Source organism: Psammomys obesus, unplaced genomic scaffold, assembly GCF_907164565.1.
Source record: "Psammomys obesus unplaced genomic scaffold, mPsaObe1.curated_primary_1811, whole genome shotgun sequence".
NCBI classification, from domain to species: domain Eukaryota; kingdom Metazoa; phylum Chordata; class Mammalia; order Rodentia; family Muridae; genus Psammomys; species Psammomys obesus.
In genome coordinates this window covers 26,105,909-26,124,068 of record NW_026596079.1, presented here as the reverse complement: position 1 = coordinate 26,124,068, position 18,160 = coordinate 26,105,909, and the positions used below count along the sequence as shown (strand labels likewise).

Sequence of the window (18,160 nt, the reverse complement as noted above, 5' to 3'; positions counted from 1 at the left end):
CACACACACACACACACACACACACACACACACACACACACACACACTGGGGAGGCAGTCAATTACCATCAGAACTGGGTGCTCTGCCTCATTATCACCTGCTCTGTTCATTTTATCTTGATTCATAATCATCAGTTCAGTACTGGTTAAGTTGATACTCAGTTTTTTACAACTGATTTCCCCAATGGCCTGCCCACGTTTTGTTTATCTGAGCTGAAACAAGGCTTCTTTTTTCACTATAAATACATTAACATTTTTAAATGTCAACTTCCTCTTTATACCTTTTCTGCATATTAGAATATTCTGTGATTAAAATAGTCCTTTCTAACATATATTTAAATAAGTTTAGCCAATGAAATAAGGCTATCTTGTGTATATAAATTGTATAATCGGTGGGTAGATACAGAAACTGAGAACACTGAATGTATGCTAGGTGTCACAAAGCATGGCTATACAGATATATGTGTTAAGGGAGCCTGTATATGTGTTCATGTGTGTACTTTCTTTTTAAAGATCATAAAACAAAGAGATCTTATTGCCAGATTTTATAACATTTCCAATAACTACTATATTAAGGCAAATATCTGATTAAAAGAAAAAAAACAAAGGTATGTAACTGCAAAAAGCATATCAAAAAGTACCCAAATTTTTACAATGAGGCATTCAATTCTTTGATTAAAAAGCCTTATTTAACTCTGTAAATATCATATGAAGCAGTTTCTACTTAGCACATATTTTACTAAAACGAAATAACACAGTAAGTTCTATGAACTATCACTTGAAGTTATTTTACCAGCTGCTGGCTACATACTGGTCAAAGGGGAACTCACAGTCCTTGCTTCCTTGGCTCTTGCAAGCTACTCAGGATGACAAACCTTCACAGTGTATAAATAAGTAGCTACAAAGAATGATGTGTGGAAAGAATGGCATGAAAAAGACAGTGTAAGCCATATGAGGGTTACTTGGGAAACTCAAGCAACCACCTCAGCTTATAAATCAAAGGGATAAGAAGGAGCTATTTTTTTTTTTTTTTTTTTTTGTGGGGGAGAGAAAGAGGTGTCCTAATTAGGCTTATTACTGCCGCAATGAAACTCCATGACCAAAGCAACTTAGGGAGGAAAGCATCATTCAGTTTATGTTTCATCACCAAGGGAAGTCAGGACAGGAACTCAAACAGGGTAGAAACCTGGAGGCAGGAGCTGATGCAGTGGCCACTGAGGGGTACTGCTTACTGGTTTACTCCTCACAACTTGCTCAGCCTGATATCTTACAGAAATCAGACCACAGCTAAGAGGTGGGTCCATATCCACAATGGGCTGGGCTGTCACCCATCAATCACTAATTTAAAAATGCCCTACACATTTGCTTACAGCCAGATCTTATGGAGACATTTTCTCAGTTGAAGTTCTTTCCTCTCAAATGCCTCTAGTTTCTGTCAAGTTCACATAAAACTAGCTGGTACTGGAGAAAAGTCCACATTTTAGCAAGTTTGAGATGTGGAAGACGCCGCTGTAGGCAGAAATAAAAAAGAGGAAACAGTCTGACCATCCATTAAAGGGTCACTAATACACTGATGGTTGTGATAGGGAGGGTAGATTATATTCAAGCATAAGGAGACCACAGGCAGGGTGGAACATGATAAACATATGGTCTAATTAGGAGAGGAGGGGTTATAAGGGTTTCTGGATTAATATATCTGTCTTGTTATGAGGCATATCCAATGATGAAATGCCAAAACAGCAAGGCTCCCAAGTCCAGGGTTTATTGATGGACAATAAGGTGGAGAAACGAGGCCTCACCCATTTAGTCTACACAATGTTGATGTCACAAAACTTCTAACTCCCAGATCAACACTCTGCCTTTAAATATGCTGAAGCATAAATGTCGCACAATATGTTAAAATAAATGAAATTATTGACAAAGTTAAAAATGAATCAATGAAGGAAGAGATTACAAAAGGTCTTGTGATAGAAAATAGAATGAAGACAAATAATCATTTACAAATCATGTCATGCTATTCCATTCGAAGGCTGCCCCATCTTCCTGAAACCCTATGTCCAACCATGACTTATAAACATAAATGTTTAATGAGTGCCAATAGAGAGACAAGTATCTAGCTAAAAGGCACGATGTTCCAGATATATCATGATTCTAAACGACTTAACAAACTCATAAGCTCTCCTTGTTCCTTTTAACTTTAATGAAAATCAGGTAAAGCCCTTACCCTCCTTCAGAATATAAAATACACACTGACTACCATTCAAGAAGAGTAAAAATGGACAGTGCAGAGAAGCAGTAAATCAGCCACTAAGCTGCTCATGCTTTCAGACCACGGAACACCACTAGGGCAAGGCAGAAATGACAAGTAGCTACAAAGTTCTCTTGAGACCCAAAGGACTCTTCCCTCCTTGAATAAAGCCTAAATGTATGATAGAGGACTAATTAAAAATATAATACTACTTTAAAAAGGTTTTGTTGGTTCTGTTGCTCTCCTTGTGGAGCTCCTGTCCCCTCCAGGTCTTTCTATCTCCCCCTTCTTTTATAAGATTCTCTGGACTCAGCCCAGAATTTGGCTATGAATCTCAGCATCTGCTTTAATACCCTGCTGGGTTGAGTCTTTCAGAGGCCTTCTGTGGTAGGCTCCTGTCCTGTTCCCTGTTTTCTTCCTCTTTCGACATTTAACCCATTTGCCTTTCTTAATGAGGATTGATTTTACCCAGGGTCCTCCTTTTTCATTAGCTTATTTAGGTGTACAGATTTCTTTTCTGAGACTGATACACCAACCAAGGAACATGCATGGAGATAACCTCGAACTCCTGCACAGATGTACCCCACAGCAGCTCAGTGTCCAAATGAGTTCCCTACTAAGGGAAACAGGGGCTGTCTCTGACATGAACTCAGTGGCTGGCTCTTTGATCACCTCCCCCTTAGGGAAAAACAACCTTACCACGCCACAGAGAAAGCAGGCCACATACAATGCAGCCAGTCCTGATGAGACCTGATAGACTAGGGTCAGATGGAATGGGAAGAGGACCTTCCCTATCAGTGGACTGGAGAAGGGCATGAGAGAAGAGGGAGGAAGGTGGGAGTGGGAGGGGCTGAGGGAGGGAGCTACAGCTGGGATACAAAGTGAATACAGTGTAATAAACAATAAATAAATTTTTAAAAAATTAAAAAGAAAAAAAGAGTTTGGAATGATATGAACACCGCAAAACCCTTTACCAACACCGAGGGGAGCTTCTCAAACTCCAACATATACAGTCATCATCTGGATACATGGAAAAACCCAGACTATAACTCTCAACATTGGTCAGAATGCCTTGGTTTTATGAAAATTTCATAAGCTTTAAGATAACACTGATAATGTTGGTCCACAGACCGTATCTCAGTGACAGGAACCAAGTGGCTATGGCCAGAGAGACCACAAGATACATATAAATCAGCTTGCCAGCAACTCAGCAGATAACTGAGAATTCTTACAGAAACTTCTTAATAATGAGCAAGATATATTCTCATCACTCCCATCAGAGATTCAACTTATCAGCCACACATATTACAACAGCAAACATCAAATGTTGAAAGAACTAAAGCTAGGCACATTCATACTGCTGATGTAACCTAGGAGTCAAGAAGCAGAGGAGAGAAATTCAGAGGTATATACATGGTACATTTTCAGAGGTGCTCTGAGTAAACACTTCATTATTTAATTGGATTTTCTGACTGTATTAAGCCAAAATAATTTAAAAAGCACTACAAATGGAGCTTATACTTTGTATTTATTTAAATTCTGTACATTTCACCCAAGTAAAGAGCAAATGTTCTCCTAGCACTACCAGAGGAGACAGGATGACAATGTTTCTGTAGGGCTCCTTCCATGATAGAACACTATTAGATAAGACTATTTTGGTGTGTCTCTTGCAATGTTTGGATCCTTCTACTATGAAGACTCAACATGACTTGTGTACCAACAGCCTAAATATGAAAAAAGAGAGGATTTTAATGAAAACCTAAATCATCATATATTTCCAGGAGAAAAAGAACAATATGTATAGAAAAGTAACTTGTACTTCATTTTAAACAACTTTGAATTTTCCTGAGAATGTTTATTCAGAGATAATTGCACCTTGCAATTAGCTTTCATCTTAAGAGTAGCATTTATCCATTACTATTTAAAGATTTTTCATGATTTTCATAACTCATAAAATTATCAGAACTGTTTATAGAAAAAAGTAGCTAGAAGATGTTCTTTTAAAGACAAAACTCTGATGATATGGGGATTTGAATGAAAATGACCTCCCTAGGCTCATTTGTTTGAATATTTTGTCTGTAGTTGGTGGAACTGGTTGGGAAGGATTAGGAGGTATGGCCTTGTTAAAGGAGGTATGTCACTGTTGTTAGACTTGGAGGTTTTAAAAGACATCCCCAATATCTTGTTCTCTCTACCTCATGCATCTGATTCAAGATGTAAGCTCCCAAACACTGATTTAACACCAAGCTTTCTGACTGCTGACATGGTCCCTATAACAATGGTCATGTACTCTAAATCTCTGAAGTGATAAGCCCATTATAAACCCTTCTGTAAGTTGTCTTAGTTGTTGTGCCTTAACACAGCAATAGAAAAGGAAGTAAGACAGATGGTAACTGTGTGTGTACAGTAAGCCAGTCTTGGTATACACTAAAAACAGCAATAATAATGTTTTACATTACATTTCAAGAGAGGAAAACTAAACACCCCCTAAGAGGCTCTTTTTTACTGAATAATAATATTCAATCTGAGGAAATTGAAACACAGTTTTTCTTCATTGGTGCGTAAAAGAGGAACCAAAGGAAATGAAAAAATATCAAAACTGCTAATCAATAAGACTTTACAGAATCGAACAATTAGAGACAAATTATGACACAGGTAGGGTAAATGAAGATGAGTAAATATTGTAATTTAAACATAGTGGGACTGATGTCCAGTAGCACTGGTCATGTTTCAGTATCTAATTTGTTAATATAAAAATCTACACTATTGATAATACTGACACCTTAGAAGGGTGAAGTAAAAGACAAGCTATAAGAGAGTTCTTGAAAGCTAGATACAAAAGCAGAAAATAGATAATCAACTTTCATTTTTTGGTGTGGTCTCAATGACAGGGTCTCATGTACCCCAAGCTGGTCACAAACTTACTATGTAAGATGATGTGAGAATAACGTTTATACTCCTGACCACCTACCAAATCTTGGAATTATAGACATGCGCCACAATACTTTCAAAGCAAGACATATTTGTTCTTACTGGAGAAACAGTCCACAAAATATTGATCTATTTCTTAAGTTTGAATAGCCTGATTAATATTTAATTTGTAGTAATTGCCTTTGATGAAGAGGGCACTTCATCTCCAAATAGGTTAAACCATTTATTCCTTTCAGTATTAAAAGAAAACGTGTCATGCCTAAAAAATTTCTAGTTTGTAATTCATTTTGAAATAAGTATTCAAAACAGAAATACGTCTTCCAATAAAATAGAAAGCAAACAACAAATAGGAAATGACATAAAACCTAGCAAAACTGAAAACCAAGACTCAAATTCCTCTTATTCCAAGGCTAGATAGCTACTTTCTTTTCCTTTTTTGTTTGATTATTTGTTTGGTCGAACAAGTAACTGAAACCATAGCCTTGCACATACAAGCACTCTCCCACTGAGAAACATGTCCTGCCCAGATAACTTTTTGCATAATTAATGTTTACAAATAAAGGGAAAAACATTGCACTTTTTTTTTCTCTATGGTCTATAGTGTCCTTGTATTGTTCTGTTTCGCAGTGGCAGTTTTTGTGTTAAAATATGTCTGCATCTGTGTATTCCAGGCATTGATTTACTAGGCACTGTTTAAAAAATATAAAATCAACATTGATCTCACTATTAGCACCATGGTTTCACCATTTTTACAAACTGAACTGATGTTCAGGAGACTTGGCATTTCCAGATTTCTTGATAATTAAGTGCTTAGCCTAAATATCAGTATCAATAGAACACATTATCCATATTCTTTCATTGGCACATTTTCAGGACAAATACTCAGCCACGGCCACATTACTCTGACAATCTACTGCATCCAATGTCAACTATTCAAACAGAAACATATAATCAATCTTTAAAAATCATTCCTAAATACCACAATGGACATGTACGTGTGGCAGAAATGTTTTCCAGGTCTTATCTGAACATGTCTTTACTTTCATATTCTTAGAGGACAGTCTGGGTGGTTGGTAAGCAACACTGGTTTGATTTCATTTGGCAATATTCCTCCTGCTTCCGGTTTTCAGCTTTGCTAATGAGAGCATATAAGACAACTTCTCTTTTCTAAGTACCTCATTTTTTTGGTCGTCTGCAGCTACTCTAAAAGATCTTAGCTTTTTTACTTTTGTAAGAATATATTTATGGGTAAGTTTATTTGTATATATTTTGCTTAGTGTGTTTTATGTTTCTTTGCATCTATGTTTTTATATCTTTCATCAGTGAGTCCTAAAAAAAAATGTTGCTCCCTATTTTTTTCCTCAAACATTGGCTGTATACCATTCATGCCATTCTCTTTATTCTTTTCTTCCTCTAAGATCCTGATTAGTTGTATAACTATAAAGATCTCGATTTATTTCCACATCGTGTTACCTGATTTTATATTGTCTAATTCCTTGCTGTCTCTTCAAAACATTTTCTCTGGTCTTGAAAAGATGGCCTAGCAGTTAAGAGCACCGGCTGCTTTTCCAAAAGACCCAGGTCTGTTTTCTAGCATCCCCACAGAGTTTCACAGCTGTCTGTAACTCCAGACACAGGAAATCTCACACCCTTTTCTGGCCTCTGAGGTCATCAAGCAAACCAGCGGTACACAGACAAACATGCAGACAAAACACTCACATACTTCAAATCATTAAGCTAATTAAATATTTAAATAAATTAATGTTTATTCAGAAAATATTGTTCTAATGCCTCATTGTGATTAACCCGTAGGCTCTTTATCATTACCTAATCTGCCAGTTCTTCTATTTTTCTTATTTTCAATGACTATGCTTTTTTAATTAGTAATGGTATATATTCATTGGCTCCCCTCAGTAATTAATAGTTTCACATTGCATGACCAATTTTAAATAGTAACTTTTGTTCTTTAAACACACGAAAATAATGTTATAACTGAAAAGTATCTAATCTAGGATAAATTCAGATACCAAGGATTCTGATTTATCATTTTTGCTTTCTGCTTTTGTCACATACAGTGTTATCGATACCCAGCAAAAATTTTAACAGTAGGCATATTTAAAACATACAAAACTTACCTAAACCCATAGCTACATAATAATAATAATAATAATAATAATAATAATAATAATAAAGTACTTTTCTATAGAAATATTTATGTTTATTCCTGAGGGCAATAGTTGAGCACTGAATGAGGAAATGATTTCAGCAGCAGCAGCATTAAAATGGAACTCCTCTTTTCACCTTCTCTCTTCAGAGGACCCAATGCCTTAGTCTTGGCCAAATCCAGCAGACATATTGGCATTTGTCCTCTGCGCAACCTCACATGCCACACTTACTTTTCACTTCTCCCTCACGATGGTTTACGCAGTCTTAGTGAAGAATAAGCTTTGGAAATTCCCCTTAATTTGGGGAAGTCTGGCAATGCATTAAAACTATATTTTAACTATAATAGTTACTTACAATTGCTTTGTAAGAAGGCTTTTGTCCTACTTAGGTTTGAAGCATAAATGATAACACTAAACATGTAGATAAAATGTTAACCAATAGCAAATGGTGCACTATCTATTTAGAAATAATTAATAAAAGGCATGAAGTAAGAAAAACGGAGTCATGCACAGAATATAATGACAGAGACAAGGTGAGTTAGGGGACATTAGAAGTCTGCATAAACACTAAGAAAGGATGCTAACTGACCCATTTTCACTAAGTTCTTATGGAATCCACAATGAGATTTCTCGGGGTTTCGCATCAATTCTGTTTCAGGTGGAAATGACTCCACACAGATTGTACAATCATGCTGACTTTTGTTGCAGTCTCCCTCATTCTTGGACATAAAGCACTCAAAGCCTAGAATGTTCCCTAACAATAACATAGAATGATAGTAGAAATTCTCTAGAGGACTACTAAAAATAAATGTAGAATAATCTAAAAAGACAAAATTGAGATAAGATGAAATGACCTCTTATTCTATTTTTTAAAAGTGGCATTTGAAGAAAATACTTTCATAGCTGACTGAGTTTTAAGCACCTTCATAACTATTTTATTTTACATTCCTAAGGCATCCAATGTGACCAGCATTTAGCATTGTTTCCTTATACTTTCTAGTAGGGAATTATGACTCTTGAAATAATAAGGCTCTAAATTTCAAACAATTCTATAAAGATGCTCAGATTGTAAATAAATAACCTAAAATGTAAAAGGTCCTTAGATCAACAAAATCATGCAGTATTTAAAAACTATTAGTTAAGTACTCAATGCCCTAAAAACACATTCTATTTAATTTCTTAGCTAATAAAATTCTGAGAGCTTGCCTGAGATTCAAAGCCAACATGCAACTGTCTTTGTCATATACCCTTAGCTCCTCAAAATCCTCTAAAACTCTGTAATGAAACATTAAAATGTAACTCACCTTGGAGATGTCAGTATTGAAAACTATTGTGGAGGCAAATGCTCCTGGGAATTCCATTTGCATAAAGATATTTGTCCAGATATATGCATGCTCATGTGTTAAACTGTGCAGCTACCATGTGAGCGAGGGAAGAATAGTATCTTTCTGGTAAGGGGTTACTTTCATTACTAAGAATTAACTAAATCTGGACATTATTAAAAAATCTCCTTTATTCATGTTGTTCATTTCCTCAAAGATTATTTCCTTTATATGAAGAGCATAAATACTCTGCTTATTTCAGACAAAGCTTTTAGTAATGGATTAGACTCCTGGAGAAAATGCATTTGCCCAAATCACCCAGTTGTTAGGTATACCAGTTAGCTGTGTGTGTGTGTGTGTGTGTGTGTGTGTGTGTGTGTGTGTGTGTGTCTGCCTGGCGGGTATACGTATGCACACACAGACATACATATGCATATTGTATATGTATTCCATTACCCTCATGATTGAAGAAAGTAATAAGAATCTCTTCAAATTTTTATAGCACTTTCCCACCATATGTACAATATGCACAAACTCATCCATGCTTGTGCATCCACACTAATAAGAAGCGAGGAGAAGCTAGTGTTTGTTACCCAAAAAGGAATTAACATGCAGCTATCATCAGAGAAGACAGAAGCACTCATTGCAAGTGTGAACACATATTTGATTGCAGCACTGTCTTTCCTAGGACTGACCTTATAAATTAAACAGTGTAAATCTCAACTAAGTGTTTTCTGAACATTTTGATTCACAGCGAACATTAGGATGCCCTTCAAATTAACATCTAACATTATTGGCCTATTGTTGGACATGAACTGCTTCATTACTGATGACTCAGAAGATACACATACAATGCCACTAACATAGAACTTGCAAAAAGAACAAAAGGCATAGTTGAATGTCTTGTGATATAAAAACTGAAATAAGCAGACTTTTTTTTTTAATCTAGGGTATTGAACCTACAAATAAAAAGCATTTCAAATAATAAGTAAAAGCTGAATCCAATGGCTCACCCCTCTAATCTCAACAGGTGGAAAACACTGAAGCAGGAACATTGCCCAGGAGTTTGAGGTCAACATGGGGTCTACAGTGAGCTGTATTCCAGCTTGGGCTATGGTAAGACCATGCCAAAATAAGTAAATATATAAAAGGAGAAAGTAAATAAAAACTTTACTTTGGTGGTTAGAGGTAGAATAATAATAAAGCACCAATAAATTCTCAGCTCTGCACACCTTGCTTCTTTGAGGCTTAAGCATAATAATCCCAGTTTATCATAAGATCTCAGCCTAAAGCCTTCTTCCTTGGGGCGGCACTTCCTGACTTGCCATTGTTCAGTTGTGCTCTCACGATGTTCATCTCAAGCATAGTCTTCCGTTTCTCAGCTCCCCACTCCTAATGATCTGTAGGTACCTTGTCCTCCCTAGTAAAATGTCAGTTCCATATGGCCACTGACTGTGCCTATCTGATTTACTCCTCTACACACAATGCCTGGTAAAATATATAGTGCTAAAAATAAGTAGCAAACACGTATGTTAAAGGAATATTTAATGTAAAATCATCTCTAGAAAGGATGGACAGTAAGCTGGAGGGGAAAAAAAAACTTATAGGGAGAATCAACTAAGTAAAAGAGTGTGTGTGTGTGTGTGTGTGTGTGTGTGTGTGTGTGTGTGTGGTGTTGTCTAGGTTAATGAATTTGAAATAACATGTTTTATCTGCCTCCAAGGAGTGACAATACAACCAAATTCAGGTGCATTACAAAATATCAGGTCAATATTCTTGTTTGTACACCAATGAGTCAAAAATTCTGCACAACTATGAAAAGTGAGAAGAACATCCAATCTCATTAAAAAAAAATGGACATGTTTTCAGACTGATTGTTTCTAGAGAATAAAATGTATTCTAGAGAACAAAATGCTCCCCAAGGGGGAGCAGCCTTACTAGGCCACAGAGGAAGACAATGTAGCCAGTCCTGATGAGACATGATAAGCTAGGGTCAGAGGGAAGGGAAGGAGGACCTCCCCTATAAGTGGACTGGGGAAGGGCATGAGAGAAGAAGAGGGAGGGAGGGTAAGGTTGGGAGGGAATGGCGGAGGGGGCTACAGCTGAGATACAAAGTGAATAAACTGTAATTAATATATATATATATATAAATAAAAATTTTATTAAAAATAAAAATAAACCTCCTCTAAATACACACACACACACACACACACATTCTAAAAGAATCTTTAATTTGGGAGCTGTCCCTTCAATAATTATAGGATGCAGCATCATACTAGCTTTGCGAAATTATTAAATTCATCCATCATCATCATCACTGAGAACTTGAAAATGCACTCTACACCCAGGGAGCGAGAACACGTGAGTAAATTAAAATCTGAAGTCACCACATCAACCAACTTATCATCTGCAAATCTATACATCCAGCCCCACCACATGCAGCCCCATCAACTCCTGCCTCCACTCTCCGGGTTCTAAGATTCTCCTGGTATCTTCGGTCCCCAGAAAACTTACCTGTAGTGTCTCGAAATCTCTTCTTCCACCTGGGTTATAAAATCGCATTTAGTGCACGAGTGTTCCTTGCTTTCCTTGACAGCCTGCTGCCCATCAGATCCTAACAGGTGGTTTGCCTCTTGTTTGACCTCCGAAGCTTGGGACTCATGCATGGTCTCATAGTGAAAGAGTAGCACATCTACATCGGGGGTAGAGAAGGAACACTGGTGGCATTGGTGTTTGACTCTGGAACTGCCGGCCACCCCGGGAGACAAGTGCAACAGCAAGAGCGCACAGTGGGAACAATTACTCTTTCTACAAGCAAATGGATAAGTAATTTCGCCAAGGTGCTTTTCTGGGCTGCAAAGACCTCTGGGACAGAATGGACAGTGCTTAATGGTACACTTGTGGATGTTATGGAGCTGTTGGTAATGACGGAGAAGTGGACCCACTACAATCACATCAGGGCCATGGCTTTTGGAATATCTAAAGTCACAGAACTGACAGTTATAGCTTGTTACCATATTATCCTCTGCTCCCTTGCTGGGGAAGTCCTTCTTTTTAGCCCCACCCAAGCCCTTTTCTGGCTTGGTCAATGGCTCTCCTTCTACACTTTTGCCTAGATCATTCTGATTAATGACAGTGCCCCTGGGAAGCTTGTCATTCAACTCTGGATTAAGGCCGCTTGACTGCAATGCTCCATGCTGCTTGCCATAATGTTCTAGCAGCTTAAGTGAACTAGATGACTCGCAGCTGAAACTACAAAATTTGCACCAGTAATAACTGGTGGACTCTGTACCATTTTGTCTTGAGGAATCGAGAGGCTTGATGGGCACTGAGTAGCCGACAGGGGTGTCATCTCCCGCTTTGACTGTGATCCTGTCCTGCCACTTTCCTACGTCTCCAGAGTCACTGGCTCGAAGCGCAGGGATGGATTTGTTAGAGTTCTTCTCTGAGGTCTTCGCACCCTCGGAGGAGGGGAGAGACACTTTTATTTTATTCGGATGAGTCTGAAGAAAGTGTTGTTCTAGTTCAGTTGATGAGTTGCCCATATAAGTAAAATTGCAGAATTTGCAGCGGAAATACTTGGTGTTGCCTTGACAATCTGGAGTTTTCCGCCCAATGCCAATGAATGTTCCACCTGACGTGACCTGGAGTGTAAAAGAGATGGAAATTATTTTAGACATACCATAAATTTAGTCATTTTTCTGCAAGAGACTGTTATTGTCAAGTATTCAACATTTTTATAAACTGACAGTACTTTTCCTGCTTCTTGGGGAAACAATTGAACTATGGGGGAGGCATCTTCACTTCTCAATAGTGATTTTTTGACAGCTTCATTTTAGGACAAAGGATGAGGACATGTAATGAAAGTACTATAACCAATTCAAAGATCTGTATTACTGTATTTATACATATATATATGTATATATGTATATGTATATACATATATATATATATGAAAGAAATGTATTTTCAACCGAGTGGGGTTATTCTACATGACAGAAGAAGCACCCTAATAACAAGGATTTTTCCTTCTGAAGAGCTAAGGGTTGCAACGAAGACCCTTAGCTCTTAGGCAGTGGCTTTGAGATCACTCAATGAAGGGATTCTCCAAGAAAATGTGAGTCTCCGGCAAAGGTTGCAGGTAAATGTGAGGTTGCAGGCAAAGAGGAGTTTATTTGTTTTTTTTTTTATTCTTTTTTTTTTATTTCTTACAATTTATTCACTTTGTAGCCCAGCTGTAGTCCCTCTCTCTTCCCTCCCAATCTCACCCTCCCTCCCTCTTCTCCTCCCATGCTCCTCCCCTAGTCCACTGATAGGGGAGGTCCTCCTCCCATTCCATGTGACCCTAGTCTATCAAGTCTCATCAGGAGTGGTTGCATTGTTTCCTCGTGGCCTGGTAAGGTTGCTCCCTCTTTCGAGGGAGGTGATCAAAGATCCAGCCACTGAGTTCATGAACAAGACAGGGGCCTACCACAGAAAGCCTCAAAGACTCTACTGAGCATGGTATTAAAGCAGATGCTGAGAGTCATAGCCAAACTTAGGGGCAGAGTGCAAGGAATCTTATAAAAGAAGGGTGAGATAGAAAGACCTGGAGGGGACAGGAGCTTCACAAGGAGAGCAACAGAACCAAAAGTCTGGGACCAGGGGACCGAGACTGATACTCCAACCAAGGACCATGCATGGAGATAACTTAGAACCCTTGCACAGATGTAGCCCATGGCAGCTCAGTCTCCAAGTAGGTTCCCTAGTAAGAGGAGGGTTTTGTTTTAGGTAAAACAATGGTCCTAAAACAAACACACAAAGGGTTTCTAACAGAAGTTTAATGGTGTACAATGAAACCAAAATAAGATGAAGCAGTAAAGAATACTGGTACCATACAGAGAATTTCTAATGTCTCTCAGCCAAAGAATGGAGAGAAACCTCTCAGGGCTCTACTTGGTTAAGACTTTACCTAATAGATAAGACTCACCATCTCTGGGTCATGGGATGGTCAAAGATTAAAGTAAGTCAATCACCCATGAAACTCTCTACAGTTCTACTGTCGCTGCTAAACTCGAGTTGCATAGTAAGACAGGCATGTTAGCACACAATATAAATTCAACACTCAGAAGACAGGTACAACTACAGAGTTCACGGCAGACTCTATCTCAAAAAGAGAAAAATAAAAGAGGAAAGATTACATTTTATTGATGATATGTAGGTTTTATAAGGTACTTTATAAGAAAGACATCCTCCCTTCCCAACTACACTTAAACAGTTAGTTAAGATTCATCCTGAGCCAAAAGTCATGGATTGAAATTGAAAAAATAAAATAAAAAAGAAAAGGAAATAAGGAAGAAAGGAAGAAGAAAGAAATGGAAAGAAAAGCACTTCCTTCAAACATCAGTGATTTTTTTTTCTTTCAAATTTTTCCGGGAACCAGATGTAATATATAAAGCAAATGGCAAAATCATGCTCTGCCTGCTTCAACAGCTGCTCAGCAAATGACATGTGTGATCGCTGCTCATATCCAAATCATTCCATGAGAAAAGTCTCAGGCTTCTCAAAATCACTTGATGGCTCTACTTAAAATGTAAATTATATTCTGTAGTGCATTCCACAATGCTTACATCTCTCCTGTATAGAACTATAATGGAAGCTTTCATTGGCTTCCTAAAAGGGCAGGATCTTGATCAAGTAATTTTACCTCTCTAGCCAACAGCTTCCTCAATCTGGGTAACTTCTAAATTCATACCCAGCGTTACAGTTCTAGGAAGGCAACACCAGCACATAGACAACTTGATACTGACTGTACATTAAGATGATTTGATTGTTTCCTCATTCTTAATCAGAAGATGATGATTAAATACACATATAATCATTTAACTCACACACACAGTTTTCAGGCTATCAAGGACAGGATCAGAGCCATGAAAACTAATAATGGAGTACCCTCCCAGCCAGAAATCTGAGAGCCAGCAGTTTGAAAGATGAACAATGTCAAATCCTTGAGAAAAACTATCTAGAAAAACATTATTACACTGATCAAAAAGAGCCAAAAGTTGCAGTAAACAGATTATATTGCAAAACTTCTACATGGACTTCCCAATTCACTAGAATGTATTTTAAAAAAATACATTAAGTGGGATGTACTCAAGCACTTTGAGGATTTAAACTTGGATCAATGTGATATAGAAATAGTACTGGTTCATAATAACAATAAATACAAAGTGTAAAACCCTAGAGATGAATATTTTAGTTCTTTTAGCTACTACATTGCTTCAATATTCTAAGATACCTAATGAAAACGCTTCAAACTTCTGCTTAAACAAGTGAGATTCCTGAGAATCTGCCAAAGATCATCGCTATTAAAACAAAGCTAGATTTAAAAATGACATGTTTTTAACAACTTGAATATTTTCTTAATTTTCATCAATTTAATTTAATTAAAATAAATTTTAAAAATCTAAAGAATTACAGGTGGGCATGAAATACTGTATTAGGGAATGCACTACAGTGTAATAGTCACAAGAATGAAATAGTATTTAATAAAGTGAGCTATCCAGTAAAAATCTCTTGTCAACATGAGGAATAGATCAAATAGATGGGAGCTGGTGACATCAGTGGCAAATTCAAAACACTTTGTTCAAACAGTACTCTTAGCATAAGTGAAAGGTTCCATTTGCTGTTACTAGGCTAATGATCTATTTATATTATTTTAGGTTACGAGAAGACTGTTTTACTAATATTTGAAGCATGTAAGGGCTCCCTGCATTTGAGCTGAAGGAATAAATGTGATTAAGCACAAACAGTAAGTGCTCTCCCACACCAGAGTCACCTGGAATAAGAAACCATAACAATTCATGGCAACTCTATCACTGTATTGACCTTCAAAAAACCACTTAGCTGTGCCATTTCATACAACAGTGAATGAGTATAACCTCCAATGGCAAATTAACATTATACATAAAAAACAGCTCAAGTAACACACACACATACACACACACAGGCATGCACACACAGGCATGCACACACACACGCATGCACACACACAGGCATGCACACACACAGGCATGCACACATGCAAACACATGCACACACACAGGCATGCACACATGCAAACACATGCACACACACACATACACACACAGGCATGCACACATGCAAACACATGCACACACACAGGCATGCACACACACAGGCATGCACACACACAGGCATGCACACATGCAAACACATGCACAGACACAGGCATGCACACACACATACACACACACAGGCATGCACACACACAGGCATGCACACATGCAAACACATGCACACACACATGAATGCACGTAACCAAAAGCAAAAGACAAAAACCAGATTTTAACAGCATTATTATGTCTTATCCCCAATTTTAAAGTTCAGCAGTATAAAAAAAAAATCTATTCATTCTGCGTAGTTTTTTTTTTTTTATAATTTAATGCATATAGTTTAACAGAAGTATCTCAAAAGAGAATTGAAGAACATGAAAAGACAGTTTCTTCATGGTCTATATGAATTCATTTGTTTCCTCCTGACAACATGCACTAAAATGCTATAAAAATAGTATCTAAAGGAGTATGTCAAAGAAAAATATTTTAAAACCTCAGAATTCTTAAAAAGGACATTTTAGAACACGTACTCATTTTCAATGCAGCAGAAAAAGGAGTTGTTTGAACTACACACAAACTCTTTCTCAGATGTGGTTCATTTTCAAGCACTATAATTGATGGCAACACGGAGAAGTATGAGGGTGCTAATTTGAGAGGACTTGAGGTTATGGGCTGATAGTCAAAAAGGTAACACCTTAAAGTAAAAAGCTAAGTCATTAAATGAAAACCATTGTTAAAATAATGGACTTTCGTATTACTTGAAGAAATCTGTAAAGGATGGACGGGGCTAAGAATAGCTGTGCCCAAAATTAACCTGCTAATAGACATGAGGAATGCTGCTGCATGTATAGAGCATCAAAAGCACATTCCAGAATACCAAGCGCACTGCAGTGATGTGCTTCTGATGGAGAATGAGTGCTGAAATTTTTCAGTAATGAATCTAATTATATGGCAATCTCTCCACTCTCCACATGGCTTATTCATGCAGCCTGTTCTTATCAGTGTCACTACAATAATTCCAGTGAATCCTTTTCACATTTATATTCAAAAGAACCAACTAAATAGAAGGAGTGGTCAAATTTTAAGGTATTCAGAAGGACACATTTAAAAGAAACATAATACCTATTCTTCACAGATTTAGAGTTTACTTAAAATTTATATTGTCATTTCACTCAATGTAACTGGTTTTCTTACGGTTATCTGGTAGCTGGAATGACAGAATACCAATATGATATGAACCTAATCTCAATAAGAATCTGAATGCCAAGCTGAGGAGATGGCTCTCCGCGGGTCAGAGTGTCTGCCACCTAAGCATGAACTCACTTTAAAGAGCCAGGCACAGCTGGTTTTGTTCCTATAAAGCTACGGCTCTGAGAGACACACAGAAAAGGCTCTCTATGACCTGCAGGCCACCAACCTAACTGCAGTTTCAATGAGAGACGCTGTTTCAAGGGTATAAGGTAAAGAGAGATGGTCTTCTAGCATGCATCTGTAAAACTCCATACCCTTACATGCCTAGACAACACCATGTCACATGCATACATACAAAAATAAATGTTAAAAATAATTTGGAACTCAGCCTTTTATGGAAAATGAAAAAATGAAGTGCAAGTACATTGTACTTGCATTGTAGGCAGGGTGTTCGCCACAGGACACTTCTACCTCCAGGCTGCTTCTCACTGGAGATGAAAAGAGAAGTGTGTGTGTGGTGCAAGAGAATATAGAGGCTGGAGAGTTGCTTGCCTTATATGTACAAGCCTTTTGCTGGGTACACTGCACTGACAAAGGAAATGAAAACATAGGGGAAATGAAAAAGGAAAGGAACAGAAATGGACTTTAGTAGGAAACTGAGTGTAATCCCTGAAGGAACAGAATCTATTTCCTCCAAAGAGGTTGCTGTGGCACTCCTACTGGCTGAGAAGCACCAGCAATCAACGAGAAATGATTGTCAAGAATTCACAAACACATGCAACTTCACATAACAATCTCACGCGTGGGGCTAGAGAGATAGTTCAGCACTTAAGAACACATGCTGCTCTTTAGAGGATCTGAGTTCAGCTTCCAGAATCTATGTCGGGTACATGCAGCTCCAGTAAGATCTGGTACCCCCTCAGGCATCTGCACTCACATACACATGCACATAGACATACACATAAATAATTTAAAGTGGTTTTAGAAAAGCTGCATTTATGAGAACAATGGAGTATGTGCTGTTTCTGCTGAGTTCGTAGTTCCATGATTACAAAAGAAGAACACCTAACCTAAATTGAAAAAAACAGAAAAGGGTTCCAGAGGCAATGTGGGATCTGGGAACAGGCAAGCTGATATCTGCAGAACAGCCTCAATGCAGCACTCATGTAAAAGGCTACTCAGGTGGAA

The 18,160-nt window shown here is 37.7% G+C and overlaps 1 protein-coding gene across 1 annotated transcript in view; it reads right to left on the bottom strand.

The window, feature by feature from the left end:
* Trps1 (transcriptional repressor GATA binding 1) overlaps positions 1–18,160 on the bottom strand; it is a 70,476-nt gene that overhangs the window by 842 nt on the left and 51,474 nt on the right. The window contains exon 3 of the mRNA XM_055626682.1: positions 11,181–12,310. Coding sequence (XP_055482657.1) covers positions 11,181–12,310 — 1,130 coding nt within the window. The remainder of the gene's footprint in view (positions 1–11,180; positions 12,311–18,160) is intronic.